Source organism: Passer domesticus, chromosome Z, assembly GCF_036417665.1.
Source record: "Passer domesticus isolate bPasDom1 chromosome Z, bPasDom1.hap1, whole genome shotgun sequence".
Lineage (NCBI taxonomy): Eukaryota > Metazoa > Chordata > Aves > Passeriformes > Passeridae > Passer > Passer domesticus.
In genome coordinates this window covers 26,901,609-26,922,143 of record NC_087512.1, presented here as the reverse complement: position 1 = coordinate 26,922,143, position 20,535 = coordinate 26,901,609, and the positions used below count along the sequence as shown (strand labels likewise).

General features: G+C 39.7%; 1 protein-coding gene across 3 annotated transcripts in view; it reads left to right on the top strand.

Annotated features, from left to right (window-relative positions):
- The first annotated feature begins 1,637 nt into the window (after positions 1-1,637).
- The window catches only part of TNPO1 (transportin 1), a 68,883-nt gene continuing 49,985 nt past the window's right edge, over positions 1,638-20,535 (top strand). For 2 of the 3 annotated variants that reach the window (XM_064405175.1, XM_064405176.1), the window contains exons 1-3: positions 1,638-1,774; positions 18,371-18,553; positions 18,729-18,842. In XM_064405175.1, the coding sequence (XP_064261245.1) occupies positions 18,738-18,842 (105 nt within the window). In that variant the 5' untranslated portion in view covers positions 1,638-1,774; positions 18,371-18,553; positions 18,729-18,737. Of the gene's footprint in view, positions 1,775-18,370; positions 18,554-18,728; positions 18,843-19,534; positions 19,565-20,535 lie in introns of those variants that run through there. The other variant, XM_064405177.1, reaches the window with a different exon arrangement.

Genomic DNA, 20,535 nt, shown 5'->3' with positions numbered 1-20,535 from the left:
AGGAAGCTACAGAACATACGTTCTGTACTCAGGAAGGCTAAACTGGAAGATAGAGCCCCACATACCCACTTTCCTGTTAGCTGAGAGATTTTAGTATCACATAACGAATTTACCATGATTGTTACAGGTGTAAGTATTAAGGTATAAATCACAATTCAGTATATAACTATATTACAATCTGCTCCGAAAAAATACACAGCAAAATATTACTCAAGGAAAATAATTAGCATTTAATTTGACTGTGGGCAGGAGTTTCAATAGAGGGAAGAAGCCTTTTGAATGTGTACGTAACAGATCTTCCTACACGAGATCCTCCTTCAGTACATAGTACTGAAGTGTTAGTATTTGCAAGACTACCAGACAGATCTCATGAAAGCAAACAAATTGAGGTAAATATCTGAAGTAATAAACAATGAATGTATTATAAGTATAAAAATCTGGTGTTCAGACCAGCTGTGTTTTCAAATTTTCCTCTGCAATAATTAGGAAATGTAGTGTGGCGCAATACTAGAGCTGAACTTACGCAGCAACATCTGAGAGCTGACTTAGACAAGCGGCTGGGAAGCCCTGTTTATGGAAGACACTGTCAAAAGCTTTTGTTGTTGTGAAATCATAGTAGTATGTGGGGTTGTGGAAGGGTTATATGTATCCCAAAGAGGCAGACTGAGAGGATTGTTTAAATGAGGACTGAGAGAAGACCATGAGTTTCCAAGAACAGGAGACACACAACAGGACCATAAGCAAGGTTACCAACTGAGTTTTTCTCAAGAATGTGCTTTTCTAAATGGTCTATAAACTTCAGAAATTGGGTGAAAATTATCAGCTTTCACTGTTTAATAAAAAAGTAGCTAGTGCTTACAGTCAAGGGGATAGGACTGCAGCACAATTACAGATTGCTACTGTAACTTGTTGGGGTGCCCACAGCCATGAACAAACATGGGGGTCTTCTTCCCACGACAACTGGCCACATATCAGAGAATTACAGAACACAGTGGTTTGGGTTGGAAATACTCTCCTCCGGACCTGTTCCAACAGGTCCATGCCTTTCTGGCTTGAGGGCTCCAGAGCTGGATATAGAAGCCAGAGAGGAAGAATCACCTTCCTCAACCTGCTGGCCTCATGTTTTTTGATGCAGCCCAGTGTTCAATTTTCTTCTGGGCTGCAAATGCACCTTGCCAGATCATGTCCTATTTTTCATACACCAGTTCCACCAAGTCCTTTTTCAGAGGGTTGCTCTCAATCCATCCACTCAGTCCATTGGGAAGACCCTGTGTGAGCACTTGCAGGTAGTGAAAGAAGGATGCCGTACTTTTTCTTTCTAGCCCTGAGCCTCATTTTTGATTTTCTGTTATTTTTGGTGTCATACGCCTCCTGTAGAGCAGCTGCGGCCGGAGGGCTGCGGGCGTGAGGGGGTCCGGGGAGAGGAGGCCGGCCTGGGGAGCCTGGCGGGGCCCAAGCGGCCCAATCCTCAAAGGATTCCTGTGAGGAGCCCGTCAGTGCTGGGCGGCCACGGCCGAGACAGCGAGCGGCCGGGCGGCCATTTCACCGCCATTTCACCGCCGCTCCGTCCCGCCCGCCGTTGCCGGGGTGACCGGGGCAGCGGCGCCCCCGCCCCCGGCCCCGCCCCGCGGCCAACCGAGGGGCGGCGGCGGCCGAGCCGGGTTCCCTTTGTTCAGCCGTTTCGGGGGCCGGAGCAGCGCCGCCGGAGCTGTGGAGGGAGAGGTCGGGCCGCTCCCTCGCCACTCCCCTGCCGCCGGGCTCTGGGATGGTGTGGGTACGTGTCCGGGTTGCGAGGGGCGGGGCGGGACGTCCCATCCCCGGTAGTCGCCAGCGCCGCCGCGTGCCCCGGCCGATGGCAGGGGCCTCGGCGCTGCTGTTGGGCGGGGAGCCGGTGGGGTCTCGGCCGTGGGCTGCCTTTTCCGCTCGTACCGGGCATGAATGGGTGGGTGGAGGGATGGATGGACGGACGAGGGGGGGATGGATGGATGGATGGATGGATGGATGGATGGATGGATGGATGGATGGATGGATGGATGGATGGATGGATGGATGGACGGAGTTACGGGGCAGGCAGCAGGTGGAACCTGAGGATCCGGGCAGACCCCCGAGATCCCCCCTCCAGCCCCGCTTTCGGCCGGCTCCTCCCGGAGTGACGGCTGGCGCCTCTCCCGCAGCATTGTGCCGGAAAGTGAAAGTCGCTTCAGGATAGAGGAACGTGGCCCTGTTTCCTACAGTGGTTTCTGGCGTGTGTGCGTCCTGCTGTACAGATTTGCTTAGGTGGGGTTTTAATTTTTTGTTCCTGAATATTAGGCAAGAAATCTCGTGATTGTCTAGTACTTTCGTTTGCATAGGAAGGTCGTTAATTTACCTACTCGGTGGAAATTGACAGTGGAACTTGTGAACCTTCTGTGGGGTGACTGTACAAAGGACAGGAACGCTTTCTGGGCTGATTGGTCTGCGAGATACTTGTTTCCTTGCTGTGAAGGTTATAATTCCTCTCATTTGACTTTCTGCTCAAGACCTGAGAAATCCTCCTACTACTATGAGGATTGTTCTGCGATGAATTCAGGCCACCACAGCTTCTTAACCTGTTTGCTTGTCCTCTTGCATAGTTAAGTAGTCCTTAATGTGACATTCGAATACATTAAAGATGTGGTTAAATCCTTACAACACGCATTGAATAAAAAGTTGACTTTTGTTCCTTCTGTAAATGAGTAATTGAACAGAAAAAAAGTCATATACCCGAACTCTTAAAAGGAGCCTTTGATAGAATTGGAAACTGAGCCCATAAGTCTTCATTCTACATCTGCTGTGTGAACTGTAGTTATTTTTGAGTGGTATGTGGGAGGATGGAGGAAAGGTGCCTGCAGTTGAGAAGAATAGTTTCTGCATGATCAAAATTACTTAAGAATGCATTTTTCTAGATATAGCTAGCTTACACTCAAAGCAGGGTAAGAAAAAGAATAGTTATGATGGTGCAGAGACAGATGAAAAGCAGTTTATTGACTGTGTTAAAGGAGGAGAACTTAGGTTGAATGAATATTGACTAAGGACCATGATTACTGTTGGATACAGGCGATGGCACCTTTCATTGACTAATGCAGGTGCAAGCACAGCTGCTAAATTGAGCTACACCTTGTGACAGGGAGGTTAAAACAACATAATAATGGCTTTATGAATGTAGGCTTTTACTGGTTTATCTGACACACTTTTCTGTTGTATTTATTTAGAATCCAGTTTAGGAGTTCTTTTATGTGGATATTCAACAACTCAGATATGTGTGCTTAATTTTTAGCTTCAGGGATGGGGCCTGAAACCTTTTATAGTCAGGTGACAGGTATGCACGGAACTGTTCAGCATACTGGCAGTACTCTGTGGTAGAGTGTATCCTGTTCATACTTCAGGCACAAGATGCTATGGCTACAAAAAAGAGTGGAGGGAAGGCCAAGTACAATCCTCCTCCATCAAAGCTGGTGTTCAGAATCTTTTCAGTTAAAGATTGGGGCTGAAATAGAGACTGATATTTTATCTTTTAAATGTCTTAATAATAAAGATCTTCTGGCATGGATCCAATGTTGTCAGTGTCATAAAAAAGTTTGTGTCATAACAAATTTCACAACAGTTTTGTGAACTTGATATGCACTGATCAGTGTGTTATTACCAAGTTGTGACAGTAACATGAAACAGGGAGTATCTTTTCTTTGTTTTGTGTTTGAAAGGCTAGGATTGCTTTTCTATTACTTTCATGCCTTAGTATGCTGTGATCAGTTTTGATCACAGAAATAAATTTCACCAAATTCTACAAGTATTTAAGTACATGTTACAGTAGTATGCTCCAATCACTGAATCCACTGCTTTCCACTCACTGTTTTACAGTATTGATTTGGATAATTGTGGTAGCTTTTCTACATACATCAATAGATTTCAGATATATACTACACAATATTTTTATTGCATGTATTGTACATATATAAATAATAATACATTCATATACAGAAAGATACTAATATAGCTATATTATACAAGTAATACTGAAATTATTTTAAATGTCTCATTGAAAGATATATAGTTGTGTAGATCCACTGTTTATGTGTGTAACCTGTCATGTACACGATAAAACACTGTACATATTTATGCATGTATACATGGATGCTGTGGAATATGGGTTTTCCTAGTAACAATATGAAATAAATCTCCAAATGTGACTTTTAGCCTTTAGAGGGTTTTCTTTTCGAAACAAGGCTCCAGGGTGAAATTTAAACAAATTAAAACCTATTGTTTGTTAATTTCCCGTGTACTGAATACATTTGAAATTTTGAGTTTGTGTGTATATGTCTGCATCTAGTGAATATGTCCTTGTCTATGTGAGTCAAATTTCAAGGCATAAAATGAAATAAAATTTGTGTTTAAAGAAAATTTTTGCTTTTTAAACCTTGACTATAGAGTACAGTCAAGAATATAGAATACTATAGAGTATAGAATCATACTCTTAAATTATTCTTCTATTAAGTAATTTCATTTTGTAGAGCATTTTTTACAAGTCATTGTGAGATACCCTTAAACACTGAAAACGTGCTGCTTATGGTGAGCACTAAGTGCATTAGTTTAATTATTAGGTCAGTGCTATATATGAAAGAAGAAAAGACAAAATGTTTTCAGCAGAGAATAGAAAATAGTAGGTGGTACAAAGATGCTTACTGTCTTAGAATTCAAAAAGAGTACACTTGCAGAAATGATGGTGTGATAGTACAGACCAGATGTTCCCAAACTTAGTAGGTATATGATCATCATCAGTCACTTCTGGCATCCAGGGTCATGCTTTTCCAACCATGCCAAACCAGAGCCTCATCTATGGCTCTTCTCCCACCTTCCCTACTGCATGTTCCTATCATTGAAGCTATCATTACTTTTTTTTTTTTTTTTTTCACATTTAAGCTTTTCTATCTGTTCTTCCAACCACAAAAGTTTATTCTTTATTTCAGACTTCAGTCACAGAATTTCTCCTCCACATACCCATATCATGAACCTTCACTTTAAGAAAGAAAAAGTGGAACCTTGGCTTCCCCTACCTTCATCTACCTCCTTAATCCTGTTCTTCCTACTTTATTATGTCTTGGTCCTCTTCTTCTGTCCTGAACCAGAAGTGCACTCTGTGTGGGGACAGCAGAGCTATTCATTGTGTTGAGTGTGGGTCTGCAGTAGTTCCTAACTGTTCCCACAGGTTTTATGGAGGCCAGGGGGCCATTGCTGTGCTGGCTGTGTAGGAGCAGTGAGACACAGAATCTGTGGCTCAGTTAAGTTTTGAATGTAGCCTGGAAACAGGCATAAGTGACATTTGTGCTACACTTTGGCCACCTTTTTTGTAGACAAGGAAGAAAAATCAGTAGCAGACAAGCATGGAAAGGCAAGAGTAATTTTCGTCAGAGACTAAAAAGAACACATTGCTTCTTCTACTAGATAAGCTAAATCAGTGCAAAAATCCAAACAGATATTTCAGTCTGTTTTACATCAGTGTTGCTTGAGTCAATTCATCAGGAAAAAAAAAGCCAACCTTAGATTAAAATAAGTTATTTTTTCTTGTGCAGACAGGCCTCAAGCCAAGTCTTTGGAAATCAGGAGTGACTGCAATCCATTAAGTGTAGTGCAAATAGTTGAATTTTTCGTAAGAGGCAGAAGCTTCAGTTGTTGAATCAGACCCATCAAAAGCAGTTAAAACCAAGGAAGATGAGCTTTGAATGGGAGCTTTTGAACAAATGGGAATCACATTAACAAGAATACAAGACTCGTGTAATTGCATTCTTTGCTTGTATTTGAGAAAACAGACTCCACATTGGTGTCTGGAGCATAGATGCTTTTGGAGCCTGTTGAAAAAGGAATGGAAGTTGGTCAATTGCTGAGGGGAAATGGTTGGTTTAAAAAAACTTAATGTTGTTTCATTATTCTCTGTAACACAGAGAGTATACGCCCTAAGTGCAAATATCTTTCAGATATCTTCCTGTCTTATTATTATAATTTATGGAATATTTTTTAATATTCCATAAATAAGAATTTATTTGGTCATTTGATTACATTGACCCTCCTTCCAAAATCTTCCATGTATCCATAGAAGACTTTGTATAGTCTCCTGTTTCTCCACTAAAAAGTGTAACACACTGTAACTTCATAATTCTTTGCTTCTGGAGAATCCCTATTTCCCCAGGAGGTAACTCTGTTGGTTTTCTGAGCCAATGAGTACTTGTAATATATTTTAAAATCTGTGATGATAGTATGTTTTTCAGTTTAGCAAGGAAACCTATCTTCAACATTTTCCATTCCAGTGGTTCTCTTAATTTCTTCATGATTACACAGAATCAAAATAGCAAACAAAAATGAAATACAGCACAATTGGCTGTATTCAAAGCATCCCTCATTTGAATTGTACATTTCAAGGTATGCTGTGTTTTGGTTGCTACTTCCAGTTGCAGTCTTTTCAGATGTGGGGTGGAAAAGATGATGCTGAAAAGGGAATTCTAGGTTAGTCTTGTATATAAACACCATTGAGTTCAGCTGTGGATTGTTTTATTTGTTGTTTCTATTTTTAATTTCAGTTATTGTTGTACAATGTTATAAAGATTAAATATTTATTTTAGATATGAGAAAATTAATAGACTATATGAAGCTGCATTTTCTAACATTTTAAATATTTTTAATAGTTAGTAATATGAATTTTTGTATCAGCATGTGAGATTGAGAATCACCAGACAATTGATAATACTGTCCTTACCTTGTTTCTTTTTGTTCTGCATAACATGGCTAATAGATCTTAGTGAGGCTTTGATAGTTTTAGCTCCATTGGGGTGCAATTCTCTCTCTCTTTTTTTTTTTTTTTTTTTTTTTTATTTTAAGGTTAAATGAGATAGCAGAGGCTGCCTTTTGATGATCTCTTTGTAAGTCTTTAGTTGGGTAATAATGCTGATTTAATTTAACATAAGGACAATTTCTTAACCACAATTATTTCTTGGAGCTTAGGAGAAAGAGTATACCCCTGGAAACAAATAACTGTCCTGAATTGTGTGAGGGCATACAAGTTGGACCTAAACCCTGGTGGAAATTGGAAATATTGGCCTGTGAATTATTCGTAATCTGACTTGGTATTTTTGCAAATAAAAGGCAATATTTCTATATATTTGGCTCTAAAATTTTACAGGTAGGAAGAACAATAATAGAAAATAATATTTGTATTTTTCTTCACATTTTCTTCTTGCTCTTGTTTTATCAGAGGTAATAGCAAAAATCCTTAGTCTTAAAATTAAATGTGATAAAGTGATAAATAAGAAGGTGAGACATTAAAAAATAATTTGAGAATTTGTTATTGGTGATAAAATATTACATGTCAAAAGGAATTCTAGAAAAGGTGCTGTAGTACATGGTCCTGAGCTTTGCAACATCCCTTCTAGTGTCTTCTGTGGAGTTTACAAAGAGGTACCTCAAGTTCAGAGTAGTTAGATATAGTGTAACATTTCCATTGCAATTTAATCCTTGGACCCTCCAGAAGATGATATCCATGTACAACAATAAAATTCATTACTCCATTGCAACAGCAGTATGCAGATTAATTACTTCAGCCCAATTTTAGGTAGGTCTGAAAGAAGGCAAACAAATTTTTACCTTAGAGAAGTTCAGCTATCAGTTGACATTTTCAGTAAGCGTTAAATACAGAAAACTCTTTATTGTACAAGCATCCTTTAAGATTATGCTAATTTTGTTGTAAATGTGTTTGAAACTAACCTCTGATTTCCTCAGTTAGACTTTTATTTTTGATTTTGAAATTCTGAAAAAATATTAAAATCAATATTGATCTTACCCATGCTGAACAGCTTTAACACTCAGTGTTAAATCATCAGGCATGACCATGTTTTATAGAAGTGTTTTCATTTGTATATAAGACATTCAGTACACTGTCAGACAGCCAGTTTTGTTACTGAAGTTAATTTGAGAGAAATTAAAAAACTTGGCTGCCATATTATGCAGAAAATAGCTTTTTTTTCAATTTAATGTATAATTTTATATTTAGTTTTTACTTATGGTAGTGCCCAGAAGCCCTACATATGAGGCTCTAACGTGTCAGGTGTTTAACAAGACAGCCTTTTCTGCATATGGTTAAGAACTGAATTACAAAATAGAATATAAATGTTTTCCAGTAGGCAAATACAGGGAGAATGAGAAGTATGAGAGAGACTTAAGACCTCTGTGAATATTTCTCCTAAGGTGAATATTTCCACATTAAATGTGCAAAAGGGTAGACGGTATCTTGGAATACCTTTTGCATTACACATTTTAAAGGGTATCACATGAGAAAGCATGGTGCAGGTCAATAAATTGGTCCTCAAGGTGAAGGTTATAAAATCACTAGCAGGAGAAAAGCCCATGTTCCGCATTGTGATAATGTATAAGAACTGTTATATAGGGGAGAGATGTTGATTTATTCTTTTGGCTATAGCCAGTTTAGCCTGTGACTTTAGTTCAAACTCTTCATAGATTTACATTTCATGTACTGATTGCATTACTTTTTTAAGACAAAGATGATCTGTGGAATGCCAGCAAGTTTATTTAGTGGAGTTGGTGATTTGCGACTGGTTTTTATTAAAAATGTAATTAAGTAGCCTTCAATTTGTTATATGACCTGTGCATTTAAGGCAGATTGAATTATTTTAAATTACTGTTTCTCCACAAAATAAATTTCTTTTATCTTTGGGCAAGGAAAAAAGAAAACCAAGCCTTTAAAAACCTTGATTTTTTTGTTTTGTATTGGTTGTTTTGTTTGTAGCATTTTAAGGGAATTAATTTACATACGTATCATTTAGACTAAGGAACTGATCACAGCAAGTAGTCTCTGATTCAAATACTTGTTAATATCCTCCACAAACCAACATGAAAGTATTTAAATGACTAAAATATAAAAAACTTACAACTTAAATAAGAATTACAGTTAAATTCCTCATCTAATAACATTTTTATATGTTCAGATTCTTTAAGCCTATGTTGCTTTTCTAACCTGAATGCATAATGTACTTATAATTTAATTATTGGTTTCTAATGTTTCTTCTTTCATGAAGTGCTGCATTTTAACCAGAAAAGTAAAAGAATTGCTAAGGAAACTGGTAGCAAGTTGATTAAGGCTGCATTAAACTTCCCAAGGAATTTTATGGGATCATTTATCTGTACAGTAACAATCTCTATCTGTGCAGAAACAGCTATGTAGCTACTTTAGCACAGGAGCTTTAAGTAAGGTGAATTGCATGCCTTCAGACTTGCTTGCAATTTCCTTTACACTGATTTGACATTGCTTCAAAACTGATCTTACAGCCACAGTTGTGAGAATACCTTTTTAAAAAAACAAGGCTAGAAATGAGAGAATACAGTAAGAATTAAACTTTTGGTTTATACTTCAGATTATACTTTTGGTTTTAAATTGCTTCCTGTATATATTTTTTTATCTAGACAGTATAAGTCCAGAGTCTATCTGTAATTAATAGTCGTTGCTGAAAAGGCCATGAAGATGTGTGTAGAGGAACTCTTACAATTTTCTTATGTGATGTCTGTTGGCTTCAAACTATAGCAACTTGAATATCTTGTTTAATTGGAAGTCTGAGACCTCTCTAAACCCTCATCTTCAGATGTCATATTCAAGAGCATTTAGAATATGACTGAATACACTTAAACTGAAAAAGTTGAAGCATTTTTCCACTGGCCATTTCTATTAGATATTCACTGTGCATCTATTAATTGAAACAGTCTTCACTTGTAAGATCTTTCCTTGCCACAATATCCAGTCAGTTTTATTTATTTGGTCAGATGAAAACTAGAAATTTTCTTTAGGAATTTTTAATACTGTTTTAATTTGTATCAATAACCTGTCTTTAATAAGACAGACATTTCTCTGTTCTTTTGTAGTTGTCTCACAAAATTTCTGCCAAGTTAATCTTGAAGCACTTGTATTGTAACTGTTGTATTAAACAGTCATACATTCAACTCATATAATTTCTTACCATCTGAAAATACTGATATTCAGAGAAGGCAAAAACATTGATTTTGATGTATCTGCAAATTCCACTGTGTATATAGATGCAGAAACAGTTTGGGGGTGGCAGTACTTCTGCCTTTATCATCCATCATTGTTTTTTACTCCCTTGTTCATCTGAGGCTTGAAAAGGAGGGTACAGTCATTCTTTAGCATTCTCATTAAGATCGATAAGTCCTATTTCCTTATTTACCTTAAAAGTTTTGCTTCTTTGATTAGGATGGGTAGTGTATAATCCTTTTGTTTATGTGAATGATTGGAGCATTTGACTGCTCTCACTGATGAACACATTCTCTTTTGGAAGGAGCTCCATTCCAGATCAGTAATTATTTCCTCACTCTTTTCCACAAGGATGTAATTTCCCAATATTTATCTGACATTAGAGATTAGAGAACACCCTGCACTCAGGCTTACTGGTAAGATTGAATTGCAGTTTCTTTCTGAAGGTTCTGAAGGTAGATCTTCCACTTGTGTACCTGCCAGCCCATATATGACTCCACCCATTTATCCCTAATCAGGACAGACAACTGCTCACTGGACAGGGACCAATAGAAACTGAATTATTGCCATTTCCTTGAGACAACAGCATCTTAAGAACCTTAAATAAGCCACTCACTGCAGTAAGGAAATTCATCAGCTATGCAGGGAAAAATATGCTAGCTTTCTATTACAATGACCAGTGATGATGTTTTAGCCAGCACTATTGCTGTCAATGTTGCAAGTATCACCAAAGCACCAGTGTTGTCACCAGTGGCAGATCAGACAGTGGTAGTGTCACTGACAAGTGCATGTCTTAGTGCGTGTTCTGTGTATAAAGGTTTTGAAACACATAGTGTTCAGAAAAAGACTGGGAGGAAAGTAGATGAGTGTGTGGTTCTGAATTCTGTGTACCCTGCGATGCAAAGTATTTTGCCAAGAAGTAAAAATAACACCTAATCCTGATTAATCAGGTCTTAAGGCTCCCAATATCATTTTTGCCTTGAACCCTCTACTGAATTTCAAATTATGCCTGGTGGGCTTTCCAGAGGACACTTCTCAGTATTTTGAGGTTTCTTTACAGTTGGTTTCTTTACAGTGGGTGCATACTATGAAAAGACAGTGGTATGATTTAAACAGTGTAAAATAACTAATTTTAATAATTTAAATTTGAAGGCCAAGAGATTTAATTTTTTTGTATTTGGTTTTAATTAGCTTTTCCACAATAGATTGTTTTTACCTCATTTATGCATCAAAACATACTTACAAATACATATACCATTTGAATTGTATTTGTTACTTCTTCATACTAGCAAAAGGTCTTCAGCACCTTTACAAGTTCTCTTTCTTATTTAGTGAGATTCCTAATTTTTACCCTGTAATGTATTATTATTTTTTATGATCGTTAAGATAGTGTTGTACAAAAAGTAATTTAAATTAATGAACTATTTAATGGGGTATATATCAGTACTCTATATATATTTTGTACAAAACTTGGTTGGTTTATAAGCACCTACATAATGACAACAGTTGGAGAACTAGGATGTATTTTGGTTCATCATGGTGCAGATTTTTTTTAACATTAGCTCAAAAACAGATCACCACTTACTTAGATTAAGTTTTTTTTTAATAGAATAACATTATTTTAAATAAAAATGCATTCTTTTCAAGGCAAAAAACTTTCCTAAATTTGACACTGTCCCATGATGAGGTGTAATCTCCTTTACATTTGCTATATTTAGTAGCAGGAATGATTTTGTCTACAAACATTATTTTAAAACAAAAACAACAGATGTTTATCCTGTGCCTGTGCCACCAGGGCTCATGCACAGGCCCTGTCTGTCTTGGCTGAGCCTCGTGAGAGGAACAGGCACCATGGAGTCTCTCGCTGTATGACCTGCCGTCCAAGATTTGCAGGGACCACCTTCTCAGCCACGCAGTAAGTCAAAACAGGAATTATGCATCTGTTAGTGACTTTATTTGTATTAATCTCTATTAGTTGATAAGAATGAATGTATAACTGAAAGAAAGTGCTAGAATTTCAGGGACTGCATCTCTTTTTTTACAGCCTTATACCCATCCGTGTATATGGTTTTTTTCAGCTGTAATTTCGTTTGTAAATTAAATCTGCTAGTTTCCTCAGATGTATCCAAAAGTCTGCATTCTGATCTATAACAAGGAACAGGTTCAAAAGCTCTGTATCATTTTGATTTTATCTGCATCTTGGGGAAGCCTGAATTACTAATTAGAAAAACTGAACTTCAGCAAAAATCCTCCAGCAGATACCAGTTGCTTTGCATCATACAGCTCAGAGAAAGAAATCTTACTGTATACTTTAAGTAGGGAGTAGAATAGGGTTCATATACACTTGACACTAATAATGCTTAAAAGAATTTTAAGGAGGCAAAAAGCTGGATTTCAGACATAAAATTTGACAGTAGAGGTTTAAATAAGAGTGGACTCGCAAGAATGATGCCTTTCAGCCTTTGTACACCCACTTACTCCCTTTACCATTTAAGATTTCAGCTGATTGATCTGGTATTTTTTGTCACAACTTCATGAGGTAATGTTTTTCTCAAACAGCTCTCCACTGAGTTTTAGATTGTTTTCTGACTGCCAGCATTAAAAGCATGTACTGCCATTTTAGTATCCATGTGTGTGATTACAGTGGGCCAAATCATTAGCCATACACTATTTTTGCACTTGGTAACTGTAGCTGTGGAAATGAAATTATCATAGAATCATAGAATAATCAAGATTGGAAGGGACCTAAAAAGTCATCCAGTCCAACCATCCACAGCCACTGTCACCACTAAACTACATCACCCAGTGCCAGGTCCAGATGCCTGTTGAACACCTCCAGGGATGGTGACTCCAGCACCTCCTTGGGCAACCTGTTACAATGCTTGACCACCCTAACAGTGAATTTTTTTTTCTAATATCAGAATCTCGCCTGTCTCAGCTTAAGGTCATTTCGTCTTGTCCTCTCATACTGATACATTTGAAGAGATGGTGCGTCCTTGTCTAGATTAGTTGATCAAAGGCCTTTTAAGTCTAGATCTTTGCAGTTTTGCACTGTCTTCTACTTCATTCAGCTGGACATTTCATTAATGATAAGAATGGTGTCTCATCCTGTCAAAGCAGAATTTGAAATCAAAATGCTTGTGATGATTTTGTAGCTTGGCAGGTTTTTGTCCTTGTAGCTGAAAATGTTGTGTGTCTAATTGAACCCATAAACAGCAAGAGATTTGGGTTTCAGTTCTGACCTGTAATAAGCCTGTGCTGTATATGGGTGTTATCCTAATTTGAATTAAGTCTTAAAGAAATGATAGTGCATGCTGAGGCCAGTCATTCATTTTATCTGCAATGGTGTGATAGTTTTGTATCTTCATATGTATGAAAACTGTATTGCTGTGCTCTCTCCTCTATGCTCCTTTGATGCATGAGAAGCAGAGGTATTCATTAAATAAAGAGGGAAAGCACTTCTGTCAGTAGAGTGGAATTACAGGCTGTCAGTTTTCTTGAGTACTGTTTCATATGTTTGATGGGATTCCATAGTGCAGGTTTTTACAGACATTATCTGCAAAAAGAAATACTGCTCCTCACTTTTGAGAAAAGAAGCCATGAAATCATGGACCGTGACTGCAACAATAATGAGCCATAACAGCTTTCCCTTTCACACTGGCAACAGTATAACAGATTTCATAAGCAGATATGTTATTGTAACTGTAGATACCCTCAGAAAAAGTCTATCATCAAATTGATGGTGTTCTACAGACAGCAAATCACATTACATATTTATTTGCCTCGAATATTGAAATCCCAGTGCTCCAGGAAATTTGAGTTCAGCTTCATTACGAGGTGTTGTACTATGGGAACATTTGTACACATACAGAATTTCTAGTTTCATACACAACATAAGACAAAATGAACTCTAGATAGAATTATCTCAGGAGGGTAGAAAGCTAACATTTCTCTCAGTCTCTTCAGCTTATTTGGCTCCTAGACCTACTGACCAGAGAGAATGAATAACAGTAGGAAACAAAGGTCAGTTAACGGTACACAAATCTGAAGTTACATTACCTCAAAGCCCAGACATTTGCTGCCTTGAATATTGTTGTCAAATTGCTCCTCAGAGGTAAAGAAATTCTGTCTATAGATATGAAAAAAGTTATTTTTTAAGATAGTCTTAACTCTACCAATGAAGCACATTCTTAGTTTGGTTCATTTTACACAACTTTTTTCTTTAGACCAAGGCTTATGATTATATGATGCATCATGTTGAATTTGGTTAATCTTCTGCTAGGCGGTTTTCCTCTTGGTGTTTTGTCATCCATTGTGACATTGAAGAGCTCTTAAAAATCAGGGGGTTTTGCAACATTAGTTACCAGGAAGAGATTCCACTCCATTTGGCAAGTTCATACCCTTTGTGCCAGTCTTAACCACAAAGTTTTTATCTTCAACAGAATTACACTGCAATAGTGGAATTGGTTAGTGCTGCATTAGAAAACAGTAAGCCTATAGCCTCTTCTGTCTCCAATTTTTATACAACACAAATTAATGTTGAGACTCCATCTTAAAAACATTTTTCTACAGTTTGCTTTGTTTCTGTTTAAAAGAATCCTTATATCATTACCAATCATTCCTGGAAAAGTAGAAAATTAATTTCATAGACATTTCAGTCTGGAACACAAAATCCTTTCAAACGTCTTCATAGCCTCTCCTTAGTAACCTCTCTGGTGCTTCACAGGCTCAAGCTGTCTTCTTCCTAAGACTATTCAAATTAATTGTGTAATAAATGTTAATCTTGTATCATGCGGCTGAACTCAGACTGCATCAAATGTTTTAGAATGGATGCTCATTTGATATGTGGCATTTGAGGACTACTAGTATTCTTTTGAAGTGAAAGCTTAGCACATGTCTCCAGGCACAAAGCATTGCAAATAGTATAGCAGTAGCTATTCTGCATGAGCTCCTTCACATAAACACACTTATTCTGTTATGAGAGCTATTTTTGTGCTTTTCTTAATCTACATCACTCTTAGCTTGACATAAGAGGGTTTACACAGAAAGCTGTTATGGAATATGTGTTATTTCCTCTGTGCATACCATCCTTTGCAGAAAAACACTGTAAGCAGTTTGTGGGGAAATTCAGAAGGCTGGATTTTAGAAATTGATTGAATGATTGAGTACCATTATTAAATACCAGTACAGTGTCTGAATTTTATGGCAAGAAGAATACTATTAGAATTCTCTCAGAAATTTTTTTAAAATTCCAATATTACCAATGGAATAAAACTAAAGAATGGGAATTTTTTTTCTAAAGGGTTAAGTTGCTGAGACTGTCTGAAATGAGGACTATTTTGAGAATTAATTTTTATTAGCGAATAATTACTTGAAACCAATTTCAAAACCACAGGTAATGAAAAGTTGTAGTTTCCAAAGGTACAGCTTGGAATCTATGGCATTTGAGGGATGGGACTTCTTCCTAGCAGTGCAGATCTCAGTCTCTTTTCTGGCTGATTGTTGGGAGGGATTTGCAGCAGTTTCCTGTTTCTTCTGTAAGTACACTGAGACTATGGAGGGATGGGGTGAGTATTCTATTATGAATCTCCTATTTGTTCTGTCTGTATGTGTTTTGAGTGTCAGAAACACATACAGAGTTTTGAGTGTCAGATTCTAATCCAAGTTCCTGTAGGCATCTGCTTATAATATAATGAAAAGCAACAGGAGAGGTTAAAAGACCTAGCACCAAATGCACTCCAATGTGATGGTAAGGACACTTTGGAGAAAGAAAAGTTGTGTTAATCACCTTGGGAAGAAGCCAGTTTCATACATTCACAGCTACTACTCTAAAAAACCTGGATTTTGAAACATTTAGCAGCAGTACATATTGTAGCCATTTATTTCGTTTTCTTGTATGCCAGGCATATGTCATTTCAGCCTTAATGGGGAATTCTGGGAGGGAAATGGAAGAAGTCAAGAAAACAGAAGAAAAAAATTTTATAGGCTTTTTGTGGACACTTTAGTAGAAAATTGCAAGGTCTGTGAAGAGAGAAATATCTTTAAGATATAGGTGTTTGGGCATGTAATTGTTGTGTTTGTTTTGAATATCACACATTGTGATAATAGTGGATTATGGCTAGTGCATGACATCTGAAGTCTGGATAACAGAGAAATCAAATATTCCTCAGCATTTATAAGGCTTCTCTCTTCAGAGTATTTCTGTAATCTTAAATTATATAGATAAAGTGTGTCAAATTTAGTTCTGCTGCATTTTGCTGATCAAGTGGGATGAACCAGAGTGTGTTTTGGAGGGTAGCATTCATGACTCGGGTGTTTTGTTTAACATTGATTCTGATTTCCTTTCTGTACGAGAAGATTCTTGCTTGGGGAAAACAGGTAGCAGAAAACAAAAAAGGCATAGCATACAGATATATAAATGCAATACAGAAAAAAAAAAAAAATTCTCTTTTTTTTTTTTCTCTAATGCTTTCAACCTGAAGGTTTTATCCTTGTGTCAGTGAAATTATTTTGATTTCTGCTTCCTTACATAATCTGGAGGACTAGAGATAGGTTCCTCCTCAGGTTTCATACAGATTTCATATACAGAAGCTGAAGGAGACACCTTGTCTTGCAGAATACCTTCTCATCTTGATAATGTCTCATAAATTATTCTAACCTGTCTTGGAGGATGATAATGAAAAGCACTTAGACGGCTCCACTAGAGGTCTTCTGAAGAGGCTCCCAGTCATACTTGTTTGTAGGCTTTTTTCTTTTCTACTGCAGAAGTGGAAATTCTTACCAGGATTGAATTCTAGTTATATTCTTGGAAAGGAAACTTAAATTCTTTTTACTTATGTATCCATGCCATGTTTCTCTATCTGCTCTTTCCTATTCTGTCTCTCAATTTTCCTTTCTTTCCCTTGTTTCCCATCTTTAATGTTTTTCTTCTTTAACACGCTTGATTTCCAGGTAATATTGGACAGATATAATCCTTGCGTCAACATTTCTGAATAGTAACTTTTGAAGCTCTGATCAAGTTCAAACAAACTTGACAGATGTAGGACAGAAATCTCAAAGAAAAATCTAGTTTCTACAACCTTACTACTAAGGCACAGTTAGGTGAATGAGGCCCACATTAGCTCTTCCCTGATTTGTTGGACTTCAGCTTTCATCTGTTTCATCTATGCATCCCAGGAAGATCTCTCCTGCCCATACAGTGGGAGCCATTAACATCTGTACTGGAGGAAAATGAGTGGAGATTCACCCTGATCAGAAAAATCTCATGTAAATCTTGTGCCTGCTCTTTCATACTAAGTAGTGGCATGTCTTTATGTACCTACCTTACTTGGCAGCATCTTGTTTAGGTGCTGCAAACTCCCAAGAGGTGCTCAGCTTTTGTAGTCTCACAAAAAGTCCTGTGATAACTACAGTAGTAGTTGCAATACTGATTTTGTCTCCTTCAAGAATAGTGTCCCATGGTGATAAAGTTAGCTAAGGACACTTCTTAGCACCTTGGACTAGATAGTCAGTGTTGGGGAGGTGAGACAAAGAGCCATACAGCATATTATCTGGGATGCACCCTTAGGAATCAGTATTGTTCCTTGTCCTCAATGCCTCAGAACAGTTGTTACGGCTGAGATTGCAATGTTTCAACTGAGTTCTGTACTGCAGCAGAAGCAACAGAAGCTAGTTTTCATGTCAAGTGAGGTGCTCACACACTGACTAAAAGTAACATTATAAAAATCAGGGAATTACTGGCTTTCACTTTCATGCTTTAGACCAGTTTTAAACAGCAGGTATTCTTCTTTTAGTATAATACATAAAAACAACTATGTACATACATATGTCGTGCATATTATACATATTTACATATGTATCTAAATTATCAATTTTAATCCGAGATGTCCTCTGATATATTTTGGGGCTAAATTTAAGATACAGTAGGTATTCAAAGCAGTTTCTTCGGAGTTTGCACGCTCCAACCTCCCCCTACTTCCATGCGTACTTCGTCCTGTTCCCTCTTTACCCGTGGCATTGGGAACTTCTGAGATCTGTTCAGCATTCAGCCAAATTGCGTAGAAGTGCAGCAGGTACCACGTTCCTGACCCCGGGGTCTGATTTCGCGCCCGCACTTCCCTTCCGTGGGAGGGCGGGAGCCTCGCGCTCGTTGCCGGGCGCTATCCCAGGGGGCTGGGCCGGGCCCGGGGCGCCGCTTTGCTCCTCGCCTGTCCCGTTCGCTGGAGCTTTCTCTCTCTTCTCGGGTGGGCGGCGTGGGCTCCCCGTTTCCCGTCGGCCAGGTTTGAGGTGCTCGCGTTCTGTCGCCCGCAGGCTCCTGCCAGTGTGGGACGCACCGGGGAAAGGCGGACGGCGGCGCCGGCGGCGCCGAGGCGGCCTGGGCGGGCGGAGCCGTGCCCGGCGCTAGGACCCAGCAGGACGCGAGGCGGCTCTTCGGGCCGGATCACAAATTCGTCGTGACTCAGTCTCTGCTCAGCGCGGAGGCAGCGGGAGCAGGTCAGTGTCCTGCGTCTATCCAGCGGCTGCTGGGGTGCGTGGGGGTACAAGGGCCGGAGCGGAGCGGGCACTGCCGCGCCCCTTCCCTGGCCCGGCCTTCCTTCATCTCCGCCCGCCCCCGCCCGGGCCCTGCCGCGCCGCCAACCGCGGCCGCCTGTTGTCTGCTGTTTTCCAGACAGCCAAGATGGAGTACGAGTGGAAGCCTGACGAGCAGGGGCTCCAGCAGATCCTGCAACTGCTCAAGGAGTCCCAGTCTCCGGACACCACCACGCAGAGAGCCGTGCAACAAGTATCCTTGGCCGAGGCTGGCGGGGCCGCGAGAGTGGGCCGGGGGCGGCCGTGGGCGGGCGGGGGGAGCGTGGCCTGCACGGCGGCGGGGCCGGCGCTGCGGCAGCCGGGCCTGCCCGGCTCGGCCCGGCCGGGGAGCCGCCGCAACGCGGGGGGCCGAGCCCGGGCCGGAGCGGGCCGCCGTGGCGCGGCGTTTGAACCGCCGAGGCGGCCTGTGGGCCGCGGGGCCGCATTCACCCGGCGGGCACCGGGCACCTGTTGCTAGCCCAGAGACAAGGGCCGCTTTGGGTTTGACCGTAGGGGGCCTTTTTAAAAATTTATTTATTTATTTTCAAAGCCTGTGCTCTGGCGCGTCTCCGCCGATATCCGCCGCTCTTTCGGGTTCCCCCGCCCAGCCCCCAGGGCGGCCCGGCGGGAACGGGGCCCTCGGCCCAGCGGGTCCCGCCGAGGGGGCCGGGAGTGCCCCGCGGCGTGTGCCCGCTGTCTCCGCGGCAGAGAGGGGGCGAGCTGGGGCTTCTCGAAGTAATCTGGCGCCGGGATTCGAGGTGAAAGCCGTCGCTGGTGGGGGTAGTGCCGCTGGCGGAGCCGCTGCCTGCGCGCCCTCGTGGGCCTGCTGCTTCTGACACTGCGCATTTTGATGCGTCGTGAGGATGTTTTTATTTGTCTGGAAGCTTGATCTTGAAACTCGGCTTGTTCAAATTCACGAAAATGGGAAGCTCTACAGTATGTAGCTTCTTGTACTGCTTTGATTTGGTGTTAGTATTGTGGATTGATGTTCTTTTCACCCCCATCCCTCCTCTTCCCCTTCCCCCCGCGCCCCACCCCCGCTCCCCAGTCACTTTTCATTGTAGAAGTAATGGATAGCACGGTTTTAAGGAGTAAGGATTGAGAAAGCAGAACTTTAAATTAAGACTGATAGAAGCATAGGCCTTAAAACATAAAGGCCTCATCCATTGTTTCCTGCTCCTTGCGCTAGCCATAAGTGCTATGAAATTTATAGAAGTGCTGGAATTCTATGAAGAGTTTGTTATCTGGATCTCTTTTCATTTAAGGCATTTTCTTTAAGGTCTCCATAGAAGGCAAGAATCTATTTAAGTAGGTAAGAACATATGTGTGTCTGCATATATTTATATTAAGAGTTTAGCTTTAAGCCAAATTTGCTCCACTTCTGGACTTTCATAGCAAATATGGTGAATATCAGGAAGGCTTTTATTCCGGTCTGAAAGGTGAAGATAGAGTGCATCTTGATCATCTTATTTTTTCAGCTGTGTTCTAAATTCTTAAATATGATTGCTTTCTTTGAAAAATCCTGAACAGAAGAATCTAAAGAAGTTGTCTTCTGATAATGCCCCAAGCTTAAATTGATGCTCTTTAGTATTTAACATATCAAAGTGTTTATAGGAACAGTGGTTATAATGTAGCTTTAGTGTAAAATTACACTTTAAAGCTTTGCTTCAAATAATTTAATTACATCTTGTTTGTTTATTGAGCTATATTATCATATATGCATGATGGGCAGAAAAAGTGATGCTGTCTGTCTTGATGATGTATAGAACTTGACTGAACAAAAGTCCTTTCAACTGATGTTTGAAATTCTTTTTAAGTGATAGCGAAAACTCCCTGCTGTGTGGATGTTGGCTAGTAAAGGTTAGAGGTAAAAGGTTTTGTGTGTGTGTAAAGGTTCCACACACATC